Source organism: Drosophila yakuba, chromosome 2L (assembly GCF_016746365.2).
Source record: "Drosophila yakuba strain Tai18E2 chromosome 2L, Prin_Dyak_Tai18E2_2.1, whole genome shotgun sequence".
NCBI classification, from domain to species: Eukaryota; Metazoa; Arthropoda; class Insecta; order Diptera; family Drosophilidae; genus Drosophila; species Drosophila yakuba.
The window spans coordinates 2,014,443-2,030,716 of record NC_052527.2 but is presented as its reverse complement, the minus strand read 5'-3'; the positions used below and the strand labels follow the sequence as shown (position 1 = coordinate 2,030,716).

The 16,274-nt window shown below is 48.2% G+C and overlaps 5 protein-coding genes across 6 annotated transcripts; 2 read left to right on the top strand and 3 right to left on the bottom strand.

Annotated features, from left to right (window-relative positions):
• The first annotated feature begins 150 nt into the window (after positions 1–150).
• On the top strand, positions 151–3,438 carry LOC6526479 (aspartate aminotransferase, mitochondrial). 2 transcript variants are annotated; one of them, XM_002087560.4, is made up of 5 exons: positions 151–318; positions 1,841–2,000; positions 2,063–2,164; positions 2,228–2,476; positions 2,546–3,438. In XM_002087560.4, exons 1-5 carry the CDS (start codon positions 251–253, stop codon positions 3,239–3,241), a joined length of 1,275 nt encoding a protein of 424 aa, XP_002087596.1. In that variant the 5' UTR covers positions 151–250; the 3' UTR covers positions 3,242–3,438. The 2 variants fall into 2 exon arrangements, with proteins under 2 accessions (XP_002087596.1, XP_015053320.1); XM_015197834.3 differs by lacking the exon at positions 151–318 and adding an exon at positions 1,010–1,149.
• An 88-nt stretch (positions 3,439–3,526) lies between these two features.
• LOC6526478 (uncharacterized protein KIAA2013 homolog) lies at positions 3,527–5,830 on the bottom strand. The gene is made up of 5 exons (XM_002087559.4): positions 5,545–5,830; positions 5,015–5,495; positions 4,023–4,955; positions 3,835–3,959; positions 3,527–3,770 (listed from the first exon to the last, which is right to left on the bottom strand). The coding sequence occupies exons 1-5, from the start codon at positions 5,729–5,731 to the stop codon at positions 3,583–3,585; spliced, it is 1,914 nt and encodes a 637-aa protein (XP_002087595.1). The 5' UTR covers positions 5,732–5,830; the 3' UTR covers positions 3,527–3,582.
• A 95-nt stretch (positions 5,831–5,925) lies between these two features.
• On the bottom strand, positions 5,926–6,822 carry LOC6526477 (histidine triad nucleotide-binding protein 3). Its single transcript, XM_002087558.4, has 3 exons — positions 6,436–6,822; positions 6,186–6,376; positions 5,926–6,132 (listed from the first exon to the last, which is right to left on the bottom strand). The coding sequence occupies exons 1-3, from the start codon at positions 6,773–6,775 to the stop codon at positions 6,091–6,093; spliced, it is 573 nt and encodes a 190-aa protein (XP_002087594.2). The 5' UTR covers positions 6,776–6,822; the 3' UTR covers positions 5,926–6,090.
• A 453-nt stretch (positions 6,823–7,275) lies between these two features.
• Positions 7,276–12,258, top strand: LOC6526476 (flocculation protein FLO11). The gene is made up of 5 exons (XM_002087557.4): positions 7,276–7,483; positions 7,608–7,782; positions 7,855–8,125; positions 8,850–11,169; positions 11,228–12,258. The coding sequence occupies exons 1-5, from the start codon at positions 7,423–7,425 to the stop codon at positions 11,467–11,469; spliced, it is 3,069 nt and encodes a 1,022-aa protein (XP_002087593.1). The 5' UTR covers positions 7,276–7,422; the 3' UTR covers positions 11,470–12,258.
• Positions 12,259–12,597: 339 nt separating this feature from the next.
• On the bottom strand, positions 12,598–13,926 carry LOC6526475 (derlin-1). The gene is made up of 4 exons (XM_002087556.4): positions 13,561–13,926; positions 13,241–13,495; positions 13,072–13,182; positions 12,598–13,013 (listed from the first exon to the last, which is right to left on the bottom strand). The coding sequence occupies exons 1-4, from the start codon at positions 13,803–13,805 to the stop codon at positions 12,887–12,889; spliced, it is 738 nt and encodes a 245-aa protein (XP_002087592.1). The 5' UTR covers positions 13,806–13,926; the 3' UTR covers positions 12,598–12,886.
• Between the last annotated feature and the right edge of the window lie 2,348 nt (positions 13,927–16,274).

The following is a 16,274-nucleotide window of genomic DNA, read 5'->3' as shown; positions in this document are numbered from 1 at the left end:
CACCCAACTATTTTTTGGCCAGAAGCCAAAAGTTCGGTTGGAAAAAGTCCGAAAGGGGAGCACTGGAGAGCTTTCACCCCCGCGATAAATATCGAAAGCGCAGGCCGGCAAAGCTTCGGCTCACGACTTTTTGCGCTCGCCGCTTTTGGCTTTAGTATTCCATTGAGGCCGCCGGCGATTGGCAGCGATAATTGCAGTTCGTAATTGTTATTAACTCGACGCATAGTACAACCACTCAGTGCATTTAGCAATGTCGCAGATCTGTAAGCGCGGTTTGTTGATCAGCAACCGATTGGCGCCCGCCGCCCTCCGCTGCAAGTGAGTAAGCGGGACGGAGCGAGTGCTCCCTAGCCGGGCAGCGTGCGCTGGAAAGAGACGGCAGCACGCGGTACACGTTGCAAATGCAGCAGTGTCATTTGCCAAGGTCATTCCAGTTGCCGGTCGCACTGCAGCGACACACTTGTGTTTGTTTTCCCCAGCACTGCATAATTTGTTTGTCCTCGCGGACTCGTTCTCCACTTTTAGCGGCCTGCTAAATCTGTTCTCCGGATTTACTGTTATATCAGCGCAGTGCCTTTGATTTCATCATCACTCGCTCTACGCAAATCTAAAGCGTTTATTTCCGCTGTTTCCAGCTGTTTTTATCTCATTGGCGAATATTTGCATATGTTTTTATGTAGTATATACTGATTTGTTCAGCGGACCTATGTGTATTTATTTTTAAAGCCAATTTTATGACGCTCCATGCTATTTTTTGCCAATTTCATTCCGCTCGGGGGGACATTTTGAAAGCACATGATGGATAGATAGGTTGCCAGATAACGAGTGCCAAATGCCCTGCAGGAGCTTAAATCACTTCACTTCTACGTTCTTGAATAACCTATTATGCATTTAGTGGCTATTTGGTGGCTGGGAATAAATAAAAATGTTCAATTACTAAATATTTGAATGTGCACGAAATCAACTATGGAAAAAACCTCAAAAACTATTCAGTTTACATCAAAATTTGCAAGTTGTAAATCGCCCCTACCGCTGCGGTATTTAGAAAGTTGGAAACGCTATGAACCGAACCCTTCTGATGACGCTAAAGGACATTGTGCACGTGTGGTCCAACGACCCGGGCGAGCGGATGTGCCGAGCGAACAGAGTGTAGGGTATTCGTGGTCATATCACGCTTTGGTCGCGTGCTCTGATTTCCATTTTATGGAGCTCCTTGGGCTTTCGGGCGGTTTGTTTTATCGAAGCGAGTGGAAGTGATTTCCTTCCGCAGATCAAACAATCAGATCCGAAGACAGGTGGCGCCTAATTGAAAGAGTTTAATTAAGTTTGATAACCTGCACGATTTATTGCGGCTCTAAATATGGAGAAGAAGCCGACTACGTCAGCAAACAGCCATCGACCTTATCGCTGACGTAGGCCCAAGTGGATCTATGTATATGGTATACTTTGTAATCGCCGACCGAGTTCCCAAAACATGTTTACAGCTGATAAGAGGGGGTGCTATTTAAGACCCCCATGTCGTTGGGGGTGCGACGTGTTAACTGTGGGGGCGAAATCCAAGAAAACCTCTAGATGACTTTCAAACTTTAGTCATGAAAGCGAAATGATAAATGATACCCACAAGTGGCCAGACGTGGATGAGATAACCCACTAAGCAGTTTCGTAATCTACCAATTAAATTCAAACCAGATAAGGACTTCGTGGGGCGTTCACGGGCATTCTAGGGTTAAAGGTTGACGGGAAACACAAATCACTTGGCAAGTTTGCCAGATATTGGGATGTTATAGTAGATACGTGGTGGATATTGGAATGAAAATATTAAATAACATTATTATTTCAGATCAACATGGTTCTCCGAGGTGCAGATGGGTCCACCCGATGCCATCTTGGGCGTTACGGAGGCCTTTAAGAAGGACACCAATCCCAAGAAGATCAACTTGGGCGCTGGCGCCTATCGCGATGATAACACCCAGCCCTTCGTGCTTCCCAGTGTTCGGGAGGTGAGTTCGAATCATACTTAAGCTAAAGTTATATTTAAAACATATCCTTTGCTTGTGACCAGGCCGAGAACAGAGTGCTGAGCCGTAAGCTGGACAAGGAGTACGCCACAATCATCGGCATTCCCGAGTTCTACAACAAGGCCATTGAGCTGGCTCTGGGCAAGGTAATTATATCCCTGATAGCCAATGAATATCTTAAATAATAACCAATCAAACTGTGGTTACAGGGATCCAAGCGCCTGGCGGCCAAGCACAATGTGACCGCCCAGTCTATCAGTGGAACTGGCGCTCTGCGCATCGGAGCCGCCTTCCTGGCCAAGTTCTGGCAGGGCAACCGCGAGATCTACATCCCGTCGCCATCCTGGGGCAACCATGTGGCCATTTTCGAGCACGCCGGCCTGCCGGTGAACCGATACCGCTACTATGACAAGGATACCTGTGCCCTTGACTTCAGCGGACTTATTGAGGATCTGAAGGTGAGGATGCATATTACCACTGACCCAATTTCTTCATTGCGCTTACCCACTGTTCATGATGTATTTCAGAAAATCCCCGAGAGGAGCATTGTTCTTCTGCACGCCTGCGCCCACAACCCCACTGGAGTGGATCCCACTTTGGAGCAGTGGCGCGAGATCTCGGCGCTGGTGAAGAAGCGCAATCTGTATCCCTTCATCGACATGGCCTACCAGGGATTCGCCACCGGAGACATTGACCGCGATGCCCAGGCTGTCCGCACCTTCGAGGCCGATGGCCACGACTTCTGCTTGGCCCAGAGTTTCGCCAAGAACATGGGATTGTATGGTGAGCGCGCCGGCGCCTTCACCGTACTGTGCTCCGACGAGGAGGAGGCTGCTCGCGTGATGTCGCAAGTGAAAATCCTGATCCGTGGTCTGTACTCCAATCCCCCCGTCCATGGAGCTCGTATTGCCGCCGAGATCCTGAACAACGAGGACTTGCGCGCCCAGTGGCTGAAGGATGTAAAGCTGATGGCCGACCGCATCATCGATGTGCGCACCAAGCTCAAGGACAATCTAATCAAACTGGGATCCAGCCAAAACTGGGACCACATTGTCAACCAAATCGGTATGTTCTGCTTCACGGGTCTGAAGCCGGAGCAGGTCCAAAAGCTAATCAAGGATCACAGCGTCTATCTCACCAACGATGGACGTGTTTCGATGGCTGGAGTTACCAGCAAGAATGTTGAGTACCTGGCTGAAAGCATACACAAGGTTACCAAGTAAGGAGGACCAGTGGAGATCGATGTAGAGTTGGAGTTTCTGTAGTACCTTCTAATCGGCACATGTACGAATTTTATAGCACCAACGAAATTGAGAAGTCTAGATAAAACAATGCATTTTGCACACTCTCTATCCATATCTCTGTATATAAGCTAAATGATCTGCCTTTAAAAAAATAAAGCATTTAAAATGTTAGTAAACACGATTCGGCATTTTATATGGAAAATTAACAGATTTGGTTAAGCACACACTTATTTGAGTAGCACAGGTATAAAAGATTGGTGTTCATTTCGCATTTCGATAATCATATTTTACTAGCATCCAATTTTTATATACAACTAGGATCACGGTTTGTTATAACGATATCTTAACTTATCGCTCGGTTCGCAGTACTCCTTGATAATGAGCTTGCACAGGAATATGTGGAATACTATGATTATTGCACACACAGAAACCCAGAAAAGCGTAGGCAATCCACCCAGTTGGTGGCCATGTCTATGTAGCGCGATCAAATGCTGCTCATGCGCGGGAGCTGAAGAAATAATAATTTAAATAATTTGTTACCTGGCATATGGTTTCCTAGTGAAAATGCTCACCCTCGACCACTTCCTTTACGTGGATGGCATGGTGCAGCTCTTCCATGTGCTGCTTGTCCTCGGTTATGTATAATATTGCTGTTAGGGGTTCAGTCAGTTTGACTGGGAATTGTCGTCGATTTTGCCTGCAAAATGATACAATTTCAATAATATAATTTCCCAGGGGATTGCAATTGGTTAAAAATTACGTGAGCAGCACGGGCTCATCCAGGCAGCCGCCATCGCAAGCGTAGTAACTCCTGTCCGAACGATCCAGCGCGATATTGATCACCGCCTTGTTGTCATCATCCACAATAATGGTGACATTGACATGGGTTTTGTTGCCGTAATTGAGGCGCCTGAAGTGGAAGTCCCTATGCAGAAACTTCGGATGGATGTTGCACTCCAGATGCTGATTGCTGAAACGAAAACTGCCAAAGCTCAGGACCATCGCTTGGATGACTCCCGAAGCTCCCGCTCGGATGAGATTGTGGCAGCCCTGCTTCTCCAACGTTAGCATCCACGATGTAACCAGGGAATTGAGCTGCTGGAGATTGGACATCTCCCGCCAAAGATTCTCCGCTTGCAGAGTGTGATACGAATCGTAGCAGCCTTCGGCGTAGGTCAGCGCCTTGGCTATATCCTCTTTTTTGGAGCCGCCCGTCTCCTCAAACTCAAAGCTGCGCACCTGGGACAGAACTGCATACATAGTGGCATTGATGCGATCGCCGTTCAAGCTGTTCTCCGCCTTGGAGGTGCTTATCGTGAAGCCAGTGGCCCACAAATCAGTCCAAACGTCAATGTGCTCCTGGCGATAGATGTTTACGCTGTTCAAGGATCCTGGGTTCGAGGGCTTGGAGCCAAGCTTCTGCAGTAGCTTGGCCATCGCCTGAGTGGCCTGCTGCTCAATGGTCTCGCTTATACCGCCGACTTGGGCCTCCGCCACTGGTTTCGAGTATTTCACTGCTGTGGGATACACAATGCGAACTGTGCCCCGCTTTCTCAGCTGCAGTTTGGAGTCCATCTGCGGCTTCACTATGCTAATAACAATGGATTTACTGGGATTTTCTGACTGAAGCTGGACTGTGCCCGTAAGCACCTCCAACTCTGTGTAGGTAAACACTCCAACGGAGACGGGTTCACTGAAAGGGTTAAATAGGCATGAACTTCTTTGCTGACTAAAGTCAAGTCCAAACCAAACCTGAGGGGCACTGTTCGCCTGGTGAGCTTCTGGAGATTGACGCGTGGCATAATTAGTTCAATGTCCTCCAAAAGGTTTCTGGTGTTAGTGATCTGCAGCTCCTGCATGAAGATATTCGGCTGAGTGCGATGGGCATAGTAGGTGTACGAAACGAAGTAACCAGCAAAGCACTGGAATCGATGGACCATTCCCGTCAGATACTCGACGACAGTGGCCTCCTTTTCGCCGCCAGATACGGAGCCTCCCGAAACGGAGACCACCGGCTGGAAGCGAATGGGCAGCTGCATGGCCCTGCCATTCTTGATGTTCAGATAGGCGTCGTGTGTGATCTCCAGCCCCAGATAGCCGTTGCCCACGTAGGGCGTGAAATCGCGTTCACCGGCCATTTTCGCTGGTGACACGTGACGGATATTGGCATCAAACTCAAAGTTCTGGAGGATGAAGGGCGTCAGCCGGTCGTCCATGCACATGCTGTGAGGATCTGCAATGGGCGGGGATTAGTCCAGAAGTTGGGAACGTGCTCCACTCACCCTTCTGTTCGGGGGCACTTAGGAAGATATAGCGAAAGATCGGCGGAATCATATAGAAGACCACACAGACGCAGAGGAGCAGAAGGAAGAGGCGGCGGTACGAGGACATTGTGCCCTCCGCCAGGCGCTTCATTCGACGCATCACGTCGCCGGCGTCGAACTTGCTTTTTGCTGAGCGGAACAACATTTTCCAGCAGTGTTTTGGAGGCCGGAAAATGTCGGAAAATTGAAAAACATTTCAGTTTTAGACCATTTTTGCGCTTCCCAGTGAATGGCAACTGCTATAGTGATGGTACGGCTCGTCTCCAGCAAATCGATATCTCTGTTTATCGGTACAAATTACAGGGTATTGGCCTTGATAAAATGGAGTTTTATCCAAAGTTTGTAACACAATGACACTTTATTATAATTGTATATATTTATTGTATTTCTTTGTACATTTTAAAGGTCTTGGTTCTCACTGGGTTGTCACAGACGGTTCAAACTATGGGCAGTAATGAAATAACTCTTAATTTTAAATTGCACCTCCCCGTAACCAAACGCATATCACAGTTCCCGGTCCTCCAACTCCCGAATCGCATCATTGGACTGCGGGAGAGCAATGTAAATAGGTGGAGGGCGAGGTAAAGGAGGATCCTTACCTTTTTGAACCAGAAGGAGGGCATAAAACTGATCCTGTTTCCGAAACTCATGTCGGCGGGCGGGTAAATACCGTGGAGATGGAGGTGGCGCACCGATATAAAAGGCGGCAAGTGGAATCCGACAATCGCCTCATTGGGATCCACGTTCTTTGATCTCAGGAACTCTATCATGCCCTGTTCCATGCGCCGGACTGCGAACGCAGGAAATGATCATTAGTGCGGTTGGTAAATTATGTGAAACGTGGCTTACCCAATCCTACATGGGATTTGTTGAGGGCCTTTAGGCTGTCGAAGTGCTCCTTGGGAATCGCCAGATAGTGATGCTTGGCCGCCGGGTACTTGTCCTTGAAGATAACGTACTCGGACGTCTCCACCTCCAGGACGGGCGGAGGTCCTTGGCGGCGGTGGGCGAAGTCGCAGAAGAAGCATTTCTGGTCATCCGCCTGCCGACCCTCGCCACTCGTACAATTGTAGATCGATACCAAAACGATGAGGCCCAATCCGGCCAGGCCGGCTATGTACATTTTTGCCTTCCTTTTCATACTGCCTTTTGACTGGATCGGCATATACTTCACTTTACTTCTTCCCATTAATGTTTGTATCTCAGATCGTTTTAGACTTTCGAATTGGCCAAATTGTTTAGATAAACGGAGTAAACATTGCAACGGGTATTAATCGGTTAACTATCGAACGGTCTTATGTGCACTTGCATTGGAAATATTCCATTGTTAGGCGGGAACTTTAAATCTTGTATTTAAATTTTTAAATATCGGGAAAAGGAAAATAGCAGATCCAATACTAGTAGTTGAAAATATATACATAATGGTTTCATATAACAGTTTGTTTTCCAAATAACACACATTTGCTCGTAGCTGAGTTCATGAAATTACTGTGCAAATATAAATATTGTTTTACAAACGAAAGTGGTGTATCTCTGCCCCTATTTATTTGTTTATTTTTAGTTTTAATTAAATTTATTATATCCCATCCGATCTATCGCAGGCCTACCACCTGCGATAGTTCGATACCTTTATTTCCTCCTAGCCGTAGTGTGACCGCAGGAGCCTATCGCCCATCGATAGTTCGATATTCTTATTGCTTTATTTTATTAGGAATAGCAAACCATTTATCCGTATTTTTTGAATTAGCGACTTAATCCTGCGTTGGCCAAAGCTTAAGCAACCGGAAAAGCACGGGATCGCCGACGGCCAAGGACGTAAATCACGGGAAAGTCGGGATGTGGCCGCAAACGCTGGAAATGTCGCGGGACGAGTGCCGAGGCATGCTGCGTCGACTGGGTGAGAGCTGAGTGGTCCACGAAATTCACTCCCATCCTCGGGAGCTCTCGAGGATCGGCCGCCGATTGGAGCGCAGCCAACTAAAGCCCATTCTTCCTGTTGTCTCTGTTTTTGTGCCCACCAGAACTTGAGTCCTATTCGCATGTGGTGAGCGTTTTTCGCGCCCAAGGAGCCCTCAGTGAAACCAAGGCGAAACTGCTCGAGGAGCTGCGCCAGCACTTCCACATCAACCAGGAGCGCCATCGGGCGGAAGTGCGGAGGGCGGCCAACGACGAGCAGCTCTGCACCATAGCGGAAAAGTGAGATTACGACCGTACTCCAGTGGAAAACCCATACTAATCCCCTGTGTATCTGTACTACTGCCCTTGCAGCGTTTGTGGGCCCAACACCTGGCAGGAATGGTCGCGCGAGGGACGTCGCCCTTATCCCCTGCTTCCCAGGATTAGTCCACAAACTGCTCTGAGCATCGTTGCCAATGACCTGGCGGCCAAAGCCTGTGAGGAAAACGCCAAATTGGCGGCTCCGGCCGAAACGGCGGCCCACTTCGGAGAAGCCCTCGTGGAGCAGGCCTCGCTGATGAGCCTGAAATATCCGCGTGGTTCCCGGACCCAGGATACCACCATGGTGATCATGGAGGAGCCGGTGAGTTACATAATCCCAGCCATGTAGTTTCCCTCGCCTGAGGATAGCGAATGTGCAGACTGTACCTGCCATGAAAACAAGTGGGTGGCTGCTTTTGGGCGCTGCCAAAAAGTGGTCATGGGCTAATCCCCGTTGGAATATAAACGCAAGTGATGGGGATCCTCGGAATAGAAGAAAAAAATCTGGATTCCTAATGAAAATAATAATCTGCCACTCAAACAATCCAGTTGGGATGTGGCGTTCCAATCAGAAAGCTAATTAGGCGGGAAAATGTAAAAAGTACGATTGCCTCCGTGCGAAGTTCCTTTCCACATAGTCGCATGCCGACTTTTGAGTTTCCCAATCGTTTTTCGTTTATTTGTGGATATATCTTTGGTAATCAGCTATTTAACTTTAACTGCCAGTAACAGAAAACTGTGAGTATCTGTTAACTGGGCTTAACATTCTGTTGGCGTCCAGCTGTTATCGATAGAGGGTGAACTTTCCGTGCCGTTCGAATTGGATTTTGAATTGGATTATATAACGAGCAAAAAAAAATATGCAAATATTTTATTTCTAAGAATGCTTTTTTAAACCTAAAAATGCACTTAATTAAGCTAAGAAAAACTTGCTCCTGTTTTTAGAAATAGTTGCACAAACTCTTGTTTTGTGTAATAAAAATATCCAAATTATATAGAAATACTAATTTTTCAACGATTTAAACCCATGTTCATCCTTCCCACAGTTCAAAGTTCCCGATGTGCCCAACGAGGTGAAGAAAATGACACAGAAGCGCAAGGAGAACGAGAGCGGAATGGACGGCAAGCCAAACAAGAAGAGGCACATGCAGCAACCACATCCGCAGCAGCCGCATCTGCCGACCTCGCAGCTGCAGCAGCAGCAACAGCAGCTCAATCCCAACTCCAATCCCGGCGTGGAGGAGGCGGACCCTGTGCCCCCAGAGAAGCGGCTAACTCCGCGAACGCTACAGCAGCGCTACTTCTACCAGCAGCAGATGAAGCACAAGCAGCGGCTGGCCAGCAAACGGAATCTTAGCAACAGCCTGGGCGGGTCACCCTCCACGCAGTCGGGCAGTCCCTTGGGGGGCAGGAACATGGCCTGCGCTGGGGGAGAGCCTTCGGCAGCAAAGCGAATAGCCGCACCCGCCAAGAGCGGCAGACGAGCGCAGAAGCAACTGCAACAGCAGCTGCAACAGAAGTTGCAGCACCACCAGCAACAGAAAGTATTAATGCAAGCGCAGGAGTCGGTGCCCAATCACATGGTGGTGCAGCCGCACGTGGAGTATGTGCTGGATGAGGCGCTCAAAACGCTGGCGGCATCAAATCCCTCGACGCCCACCCACACGCCCACGCCCACATCCACAGCCACTCCTCCATACACCATCCTGAACGAGCCGAGGCCACTGGTCACGCTGAAGCCACTGAAGACCATTAAGCCCGTGATCTATGGACCGCAAAGTGGTCTGGCGTCCGCCGAAATTGGATCGCCCACAACGCCAGCCTCGCGGGGATTCGCCAACTCTCCCATAGTGTTCAAGGAGAAGCTGCAAACGACACCCGTGCCGGTGTCCACGCCAGGTCAGGGTTCGCCCACCAAGAAGTTTGTGGCGGAGGAACGACACTCGGATGCGTTGCCCGCTGCGGCCACTGCACCCACGCCCATTTCCACCGCGAATCTTCCATTGGCGCCGCAGATAATCAGTGTTCAGAAGATCCCGGCACCTTCGATGGGCGGTAAGCTGAGAGCAGCCGTGGCCTCGCCCACCAGTTCCGCCAACTCCACGCTCCTGTCACCGGGCGCCAAGACAACGCCCAAGAAATTCAACATCCTTGAGGGCGATGCCAAGCCCAAGACCTTGCCCAGTTCGGCGGTCCGCCTGCTGCCGTATACGGAACCCATTGGCGGTCCTTTGTCGCCACTCAAGGACTCCAGGGTCACTCCTTTAAGCAGCGCCTCCACCGTCAACATCATCAAGAATATACCAGCTAGTAGTTTAAACAACACATTGATCACTCCGCTGCCCTCGGCCGGAACCACAATGTCGGCGAATCTCTTCAGAGCGAAGGTAACGCCGCCGATCAAAGGAGCCAGTGGTGCTGCCGCCGGCGCAGCCGTTATTGGTGCCGCAGGAGCAACAGGAATCGGTGCAGCAGGTGCTGGACCTCAGATTCTAGGGAACATCAAGCTAACCAGCAGCTCGGGCGGAGCAGCCACCATCAAGCAGGTGCCCAGCAGTGCCCTGCGGAACATAAAGATTTGCTCACCCAATGGCAAGCTATTCCTGCAGCCGGGTAAACTGCCAGCTGGCAGCATTATTCACAAGTTCAATAACGCAAGCAGCACTGCGGTATCTGCAGCGGGGGGAGTGGTGACCACCACCACCACTGTGTCGCCAACAAATCTGGCGGCGCGGGAGCAGAGGATCAGCATACAAAAGATACTGCAGCCGGCGACAGGAAGCGCGAGCAGCGGAAGCAGCAGTCCCACCACCACCACGACGACCATATCCGGCTTGACCTCCAGTGCCAAGCAGCCAAGTTTGGGCAGCAAACCGACCACACTGACCTTCGCCACTGCGGGCGGTGGTAAGAATAACCTGGTCTTCCTGCCAGCGAGTGCGGCGAGTGGAATGAGGGCACTCACGCTGGCCACAAAGCCCAAATCCAATGTGCTGGTCATCGGCGCAAGCACCTCTCCAGCGCCCACAACCAGTGCGGGCTCATCTCCCAATCCCTCGGGCGGTGCAAAGCCCAAAGCCAACCAACTCATCACGGAGGACACACCCATCGATATCATTAACATGCCCATCATTGTGGCAGACAACGGCACCGCTGCGGAGCTCAATCAGGCGTCGGTAAAGAACTCCCCTCTGGTGGTGTTCAATGCCACCGATTGGGAGATGGAGCTGGATCAGGCGGCCACCAAGTCTGCCACCACACCGAAGCAAAATCTGGACGATGTTATCATCGAGGAGGACGAGGACGCCGAGGAGGAAGCTGGGGAGCGCAGTGAGCAGCCATCTACCATGGACCTGAACAATAGCAGTGAGTCTCTATAGCTAATGTGCATGTAATGGAGTTGAACTCATACTCGTATTTTCAGTAATTGAGCTGCACCCGGAGGATGACAGTGCCATCGAGTACGTGGACATGGACCTGGAGCAGCCCATTGAGATCGAGAGCACCAGCAACATATCGCCAGAGACGACCACCACCACCACCACCACCGTGAAGGCAGCCATCGTCTCGACGTCGCCACAGCAGCCGAAGCAGAAGCAGAAGCCACTGGAACATCCACTGGGAGCAGGAGGAACAGGGAGCAGCGCAGGAGCAGCTACCCAATAGATCGGTTGTCCAATCAGCAATTAAGTTACCTTAAACGATCCCCATTTCGAGATATTCGAGTGAGAGAACGCACACACCACACACCCACACTCACACACACACAGCAGACCCGGTTTGAATTAGGTTTAGTTGGTAGTTTAGCGTCAATGTCGAAGGTTTTCCCACTTATTTCTAATGATCGCAACCCGCAGCCTTGGAGCAAAGTGCAAGATAATCGTAAAAAGTTCTCTATGCTTGTGTTTGTGGAACGTTGAAACGCTCGCAATAGTTAAGTTGCCAAATCACACAAACCACCATTGTTCTAAACATAGTATCGTATAGTGAAAAGTATACCCTGGAAATCGTGTTAGTTCTAGTTTTACGCGCGCCCATTTCATTCGCCTGCAATCTGCGGAGCCTGGAATCGATCACCCTCTCTCCTGTAAATAGGGCAGATGCCTCTGCGGACTACCTTAATTTGTATAGCTTGTAAATAGATTCCACACTTCGCCCCAACCCCAACCCCAAACTCAACCTCTCACCCTCAACCTTTGCCTAGCATAATTTCATTCTAATTTAGTTGCCTAAGTTAGTTGCGAAGAAAGCGAAAATGTACACAAACAAATTCGAGCAGCGCGCAAGAAAGCGATGAAATTGTTTAAATGTTCAACTTGAAAGATTCTTAATTGTATGAGATTATAGACCCTAGTTGACCCAACCACGAACATGTAAATATCTGATGAATTTCGAAATGCAAACCCCTATCGCACATATAAATATACACATGTATAGACCTAGTTCGGCTAAGAACCACACATGTTTCAACTTCAACGGAAGGAGGATGCCACATGCCGCACCCAAAACAGATGATTAACCATTAACGATTTATAGATGTTAAGTATTTTATGCGTCGGTTTTGTAAATCCAAATCTTAAGAGGAATGTTGTAACTTTTCGACCAAGCCCCAAACAAAAGAAAAATGCAAAAAAACAAAAAAAAACACACGGAATAAGCATCAAAACAGAGAATCCCCCTCCACGAAAAGTGAAAAATGTAATACAAAATATTGTTGAACGATGCGTGTCGCTGTAAAATTTTTAGCATAGAAATTTTAAACGAAATAAATTTAAATGTAACAAAAGGAGCTGGTTTCGTTTCACCAAATCTATATCTATTGAAATGCATCACATCGCCGGACACTTTTGTCTTGTTTAATGATTGTATATGTACAAACATATATTAATATAATTTCATCAATGCACACTGCAATCCTGCCACTTAACATGTTAACTTATTGCTGTCGCCAGAGAATCAAATCGTGTGGTGATTGAAAAATAGTTAAAAAGTATGAGCTTTGTAAAGAGCTTGGTTGAGAAATAGAGGAAACCAAACCGTAAAAAAGGGAATTAGTCTAGTGTTTCGAGAATCAGCTTGGAGCTCAGTTGCGGCCCAAGGTCATGCCCCGGCCCCAGGGACTTTCGGGAGCCTGCCTAGGTGGTGCTCTGCTCTCCGGCGGGAGTCCGAAGCCGCCGAATCCACCGGAAATGTCCGGCACCAGGCGCTTCCTGCAACAAAACGACGGGTTATTATCGCTGGCACCACAAGATGCGCTCGTATGCTTACAAGAACTGAGGGGTTTCCAGCAGGGCAGTGCCGCCCAGATCCTGGGAGTATTGGAACTTGAAGAAGTAGTAGACATGGCCCACGAATATGCCCACCAGCGAGGCGAGGGAGCTGCAGAGGATTACCGATTACAATCAGCTCATATAAGGGAATACTGTGCACGACTTACAAGTGGAAAATGAACTCGAAGGCGGCCAGCACCCAGGGCAGGTACATGGCCTTGAACCTGGTGCCGAACCAGAAGCTCACAGTGACGTCCTTGTTCAGCTGGCACCAGATGTAGGTGATGGCCAGCACGAGCATGTCCATGAGGAAGTACACGTTGAAGATCATGCCTCCGATGTTGGCCAGCACCGCCGAGACGATCAACAGGTACAGGTAATCAGCCGGACTCCGGCCGTACTGATCCTTCTCCAGTTTGGAGCTGCAAAGCAACAGAAATCCGTAGTCGTAACCATCTGGTGTGCTGTGCACAGCTGGAAGACTCACCTGTACTGCACGATGAAGAAGCAGTTGATGAGGAAGTGGAAGGCCGTGTTCGACGATATGGGAAAGACGAACAGTGACGTCACGCAGCGCCAGAGCTGCAGCTTGCCGAAAACAGCCGACCGGTCCAGATGAAGCCAATGAAGGGGTAGCACATCGAAGCGACAGAGCATGCTCAGCACCACGGTGGCCGTCAGCCAGTACCGGGTGAAGCGGGGCAGCGAGCGGTACCACACGCCAGCGTCCATAGTGTGTGCTCCTTGTGTGTGGTTTGGTTTAATTCATTAATTTGCTACTTTTGTGCGGAGTGATTTTCTCTATTTTTGTTGCTTTACGTGTCTTTTTGGAGATGGCACTGGGCGGCTGCTCGGGGCGAATGGCAAGGGTCGTGCCTATCGGCTGGGGTGACCGTTTGCTGCACCGAACGCGCTTCCCAGTGAATGCCTTTTGCGGCATTTTAAATTTCAAATTTCCTTAAAAGGTTTTCTGTTTTTAGAACACAATTATTATGGTCTTCAAATCTTAAGCATAACTTTGTTGGCAAAAAATACATGATAATACGATAAGTTAACATAGATAACATTTAAGTTAGATAAGTTAGACGGATAACATTTTGGATAATGTCTGATGATTTGTAATTTGTAATCAGCTTACCATCAAATTAAAATTAAGTTTTTTTTTCAAATAAAATATTAAGGTATTTTGAATTTGTGCAAAAGCAAATCTTTCCTAGAAATAAAGTTAATTGCGCAAATATAATGCTCGTTTTATAACTTGAGGTTCTTAATGCTCCATTATGTTTATAAGTAAGCCTGAAATGTCGAAAATCGTTTTTAACTTGAAGCATTACCCATTTTGCTCTGCAATTCATTAATACCTAAAATCGTTTTTCCTTTGTTATCATCAGAACTCATATTGATGGATTTAAGTTATTTTCATTATATTTGTGGAATTATGCCCCTTCCGTACTTCTTCACCTTTGAACCCGCAATTTGTGATTTTTTGTGGCAACATTTTCGAGGACTGACAAAGCGATGGGCAACAACAAAGCGCACAGGAACGCACACACACATGCAGGACACTTAATTCATAACAGGCGAGAGCACACAAATAAATAGCGGAAATTTCGTTACGTGTTTTTTTTGGCAACTTTTTGTGGTATCTTTGTGGCGATGCCTTTGTTAGCCAACGAAAAGTGCGGAAATTTCTGACAGGTAAGAAGCGTGTGCCACTCACTCTCTCACACTCACACGCACACACACAGGCACACACGAACGCACACACAAGCAATGCAGTGGTGCGAAATTAATCAACTTGGAAAACGTGCGCTTTTCCAATATCCTGCATTTTCGAGTGGTCTCCGCTGTGCTGATTAATTTTGGACAATATTCCCCACTGTCACAACGTATGGTATTGAGTCTCGAAATTCTAGACTACTTTTTTTTCCGTTGGATTTTTGGTAACGAAAGTAAAAGCCGGTTTTCGAGCGATAAGTAAAGTTCACATTTCTGGAGTGCCGATGCATTCGAATGGTCGTTCTGTGGGAGCGAGTGAGCTGGCAACAGTTGGTGTGGGTGCCTGTTGAATTTCCAGCGGGAGCGAAAGAGATGCAGGCACAGCGAGAGAGCAACAGTAACAAAATGTCGAGGCTAATCAACTGTTTCTGCCTGTGTGCTTGTGTGTGTGTGTGTGGTTGTGTGTGAGTGAGCGAGGACACACCCACCGATTGGCCATGCGAAAACATGGATGCTAGAGCAGTGCGACGCATGCGCTGCCATTTTGTGCGCCGACTGCGCTGCTAACCGCCATTTGATACGCCCACTAACGGCGCTTCGTGCTCATCATTAAGTTCCACCCACACATATCCGCGCCCGAACGAACACATACTGCATACATAGATGGGCTCTATTTACCCACCCGTTGAGCCCTTTGCCCGGGAACTAGGGAGCTCGCAGGTGAGTTGCCCGGATCTCTCGGTCCACCTGGCTCCGTCATTTTGTTGTTGCCGCCGAGGATGGTGCACGCAAAGAAATAGTTTAATTAGATGTGCAGATAAAACGAATCACTGTTGGACAATAACAATTGATAGTTTATACTTCATTTTGTACTTAATCTCAGTGCTTCAGTGCACTTATCACTATTTAAAGTTGCTTAGTAGTATTTAAAAAAGTGCGATATGAGTATGTACCATCATTTCTCTCAGTGTGCTCGCTCATTTCGTTGCGTGCTATGTAGAGAAGGTAAAGGCTCCTCCGCTGCTGCTTCACAGCGTCTTTTATTTAATATTTTATATGCAAACATTTTATTATCCCTTTTTTCAACTGGGGCTCTCGTCTTTTTTCCTGCCTTGAATTTTGGCTTTTGTCCATTTCAATTGCTGTAATGAATGCCACATCTCCACCCTTCGCCCCTCGTCGCCAGCATCCCTCCGCTTTCCGCATTCCGCCCTCCGTTTTATTGTTGCAGACACTTGAGGTGTGGAAAATGCAAAAAGTTGATTTCTTGAGCGCTGTGCGGAAAAGTCTCATGGAAAAGTTGTCGTTATTAAATGTTCTGTCAGAGGAATCCTGTCTTCTTCTTAACTAAAGAAATCTGCTGAATATTCATTCTCCTATCTATTATATACACACGACTATCACGATGTTCATCGAAATCTATTTACTATTTACATCGAAATCAATGTTGGTCCTACGAAATGAACAAAGGCGGTTCTCGCT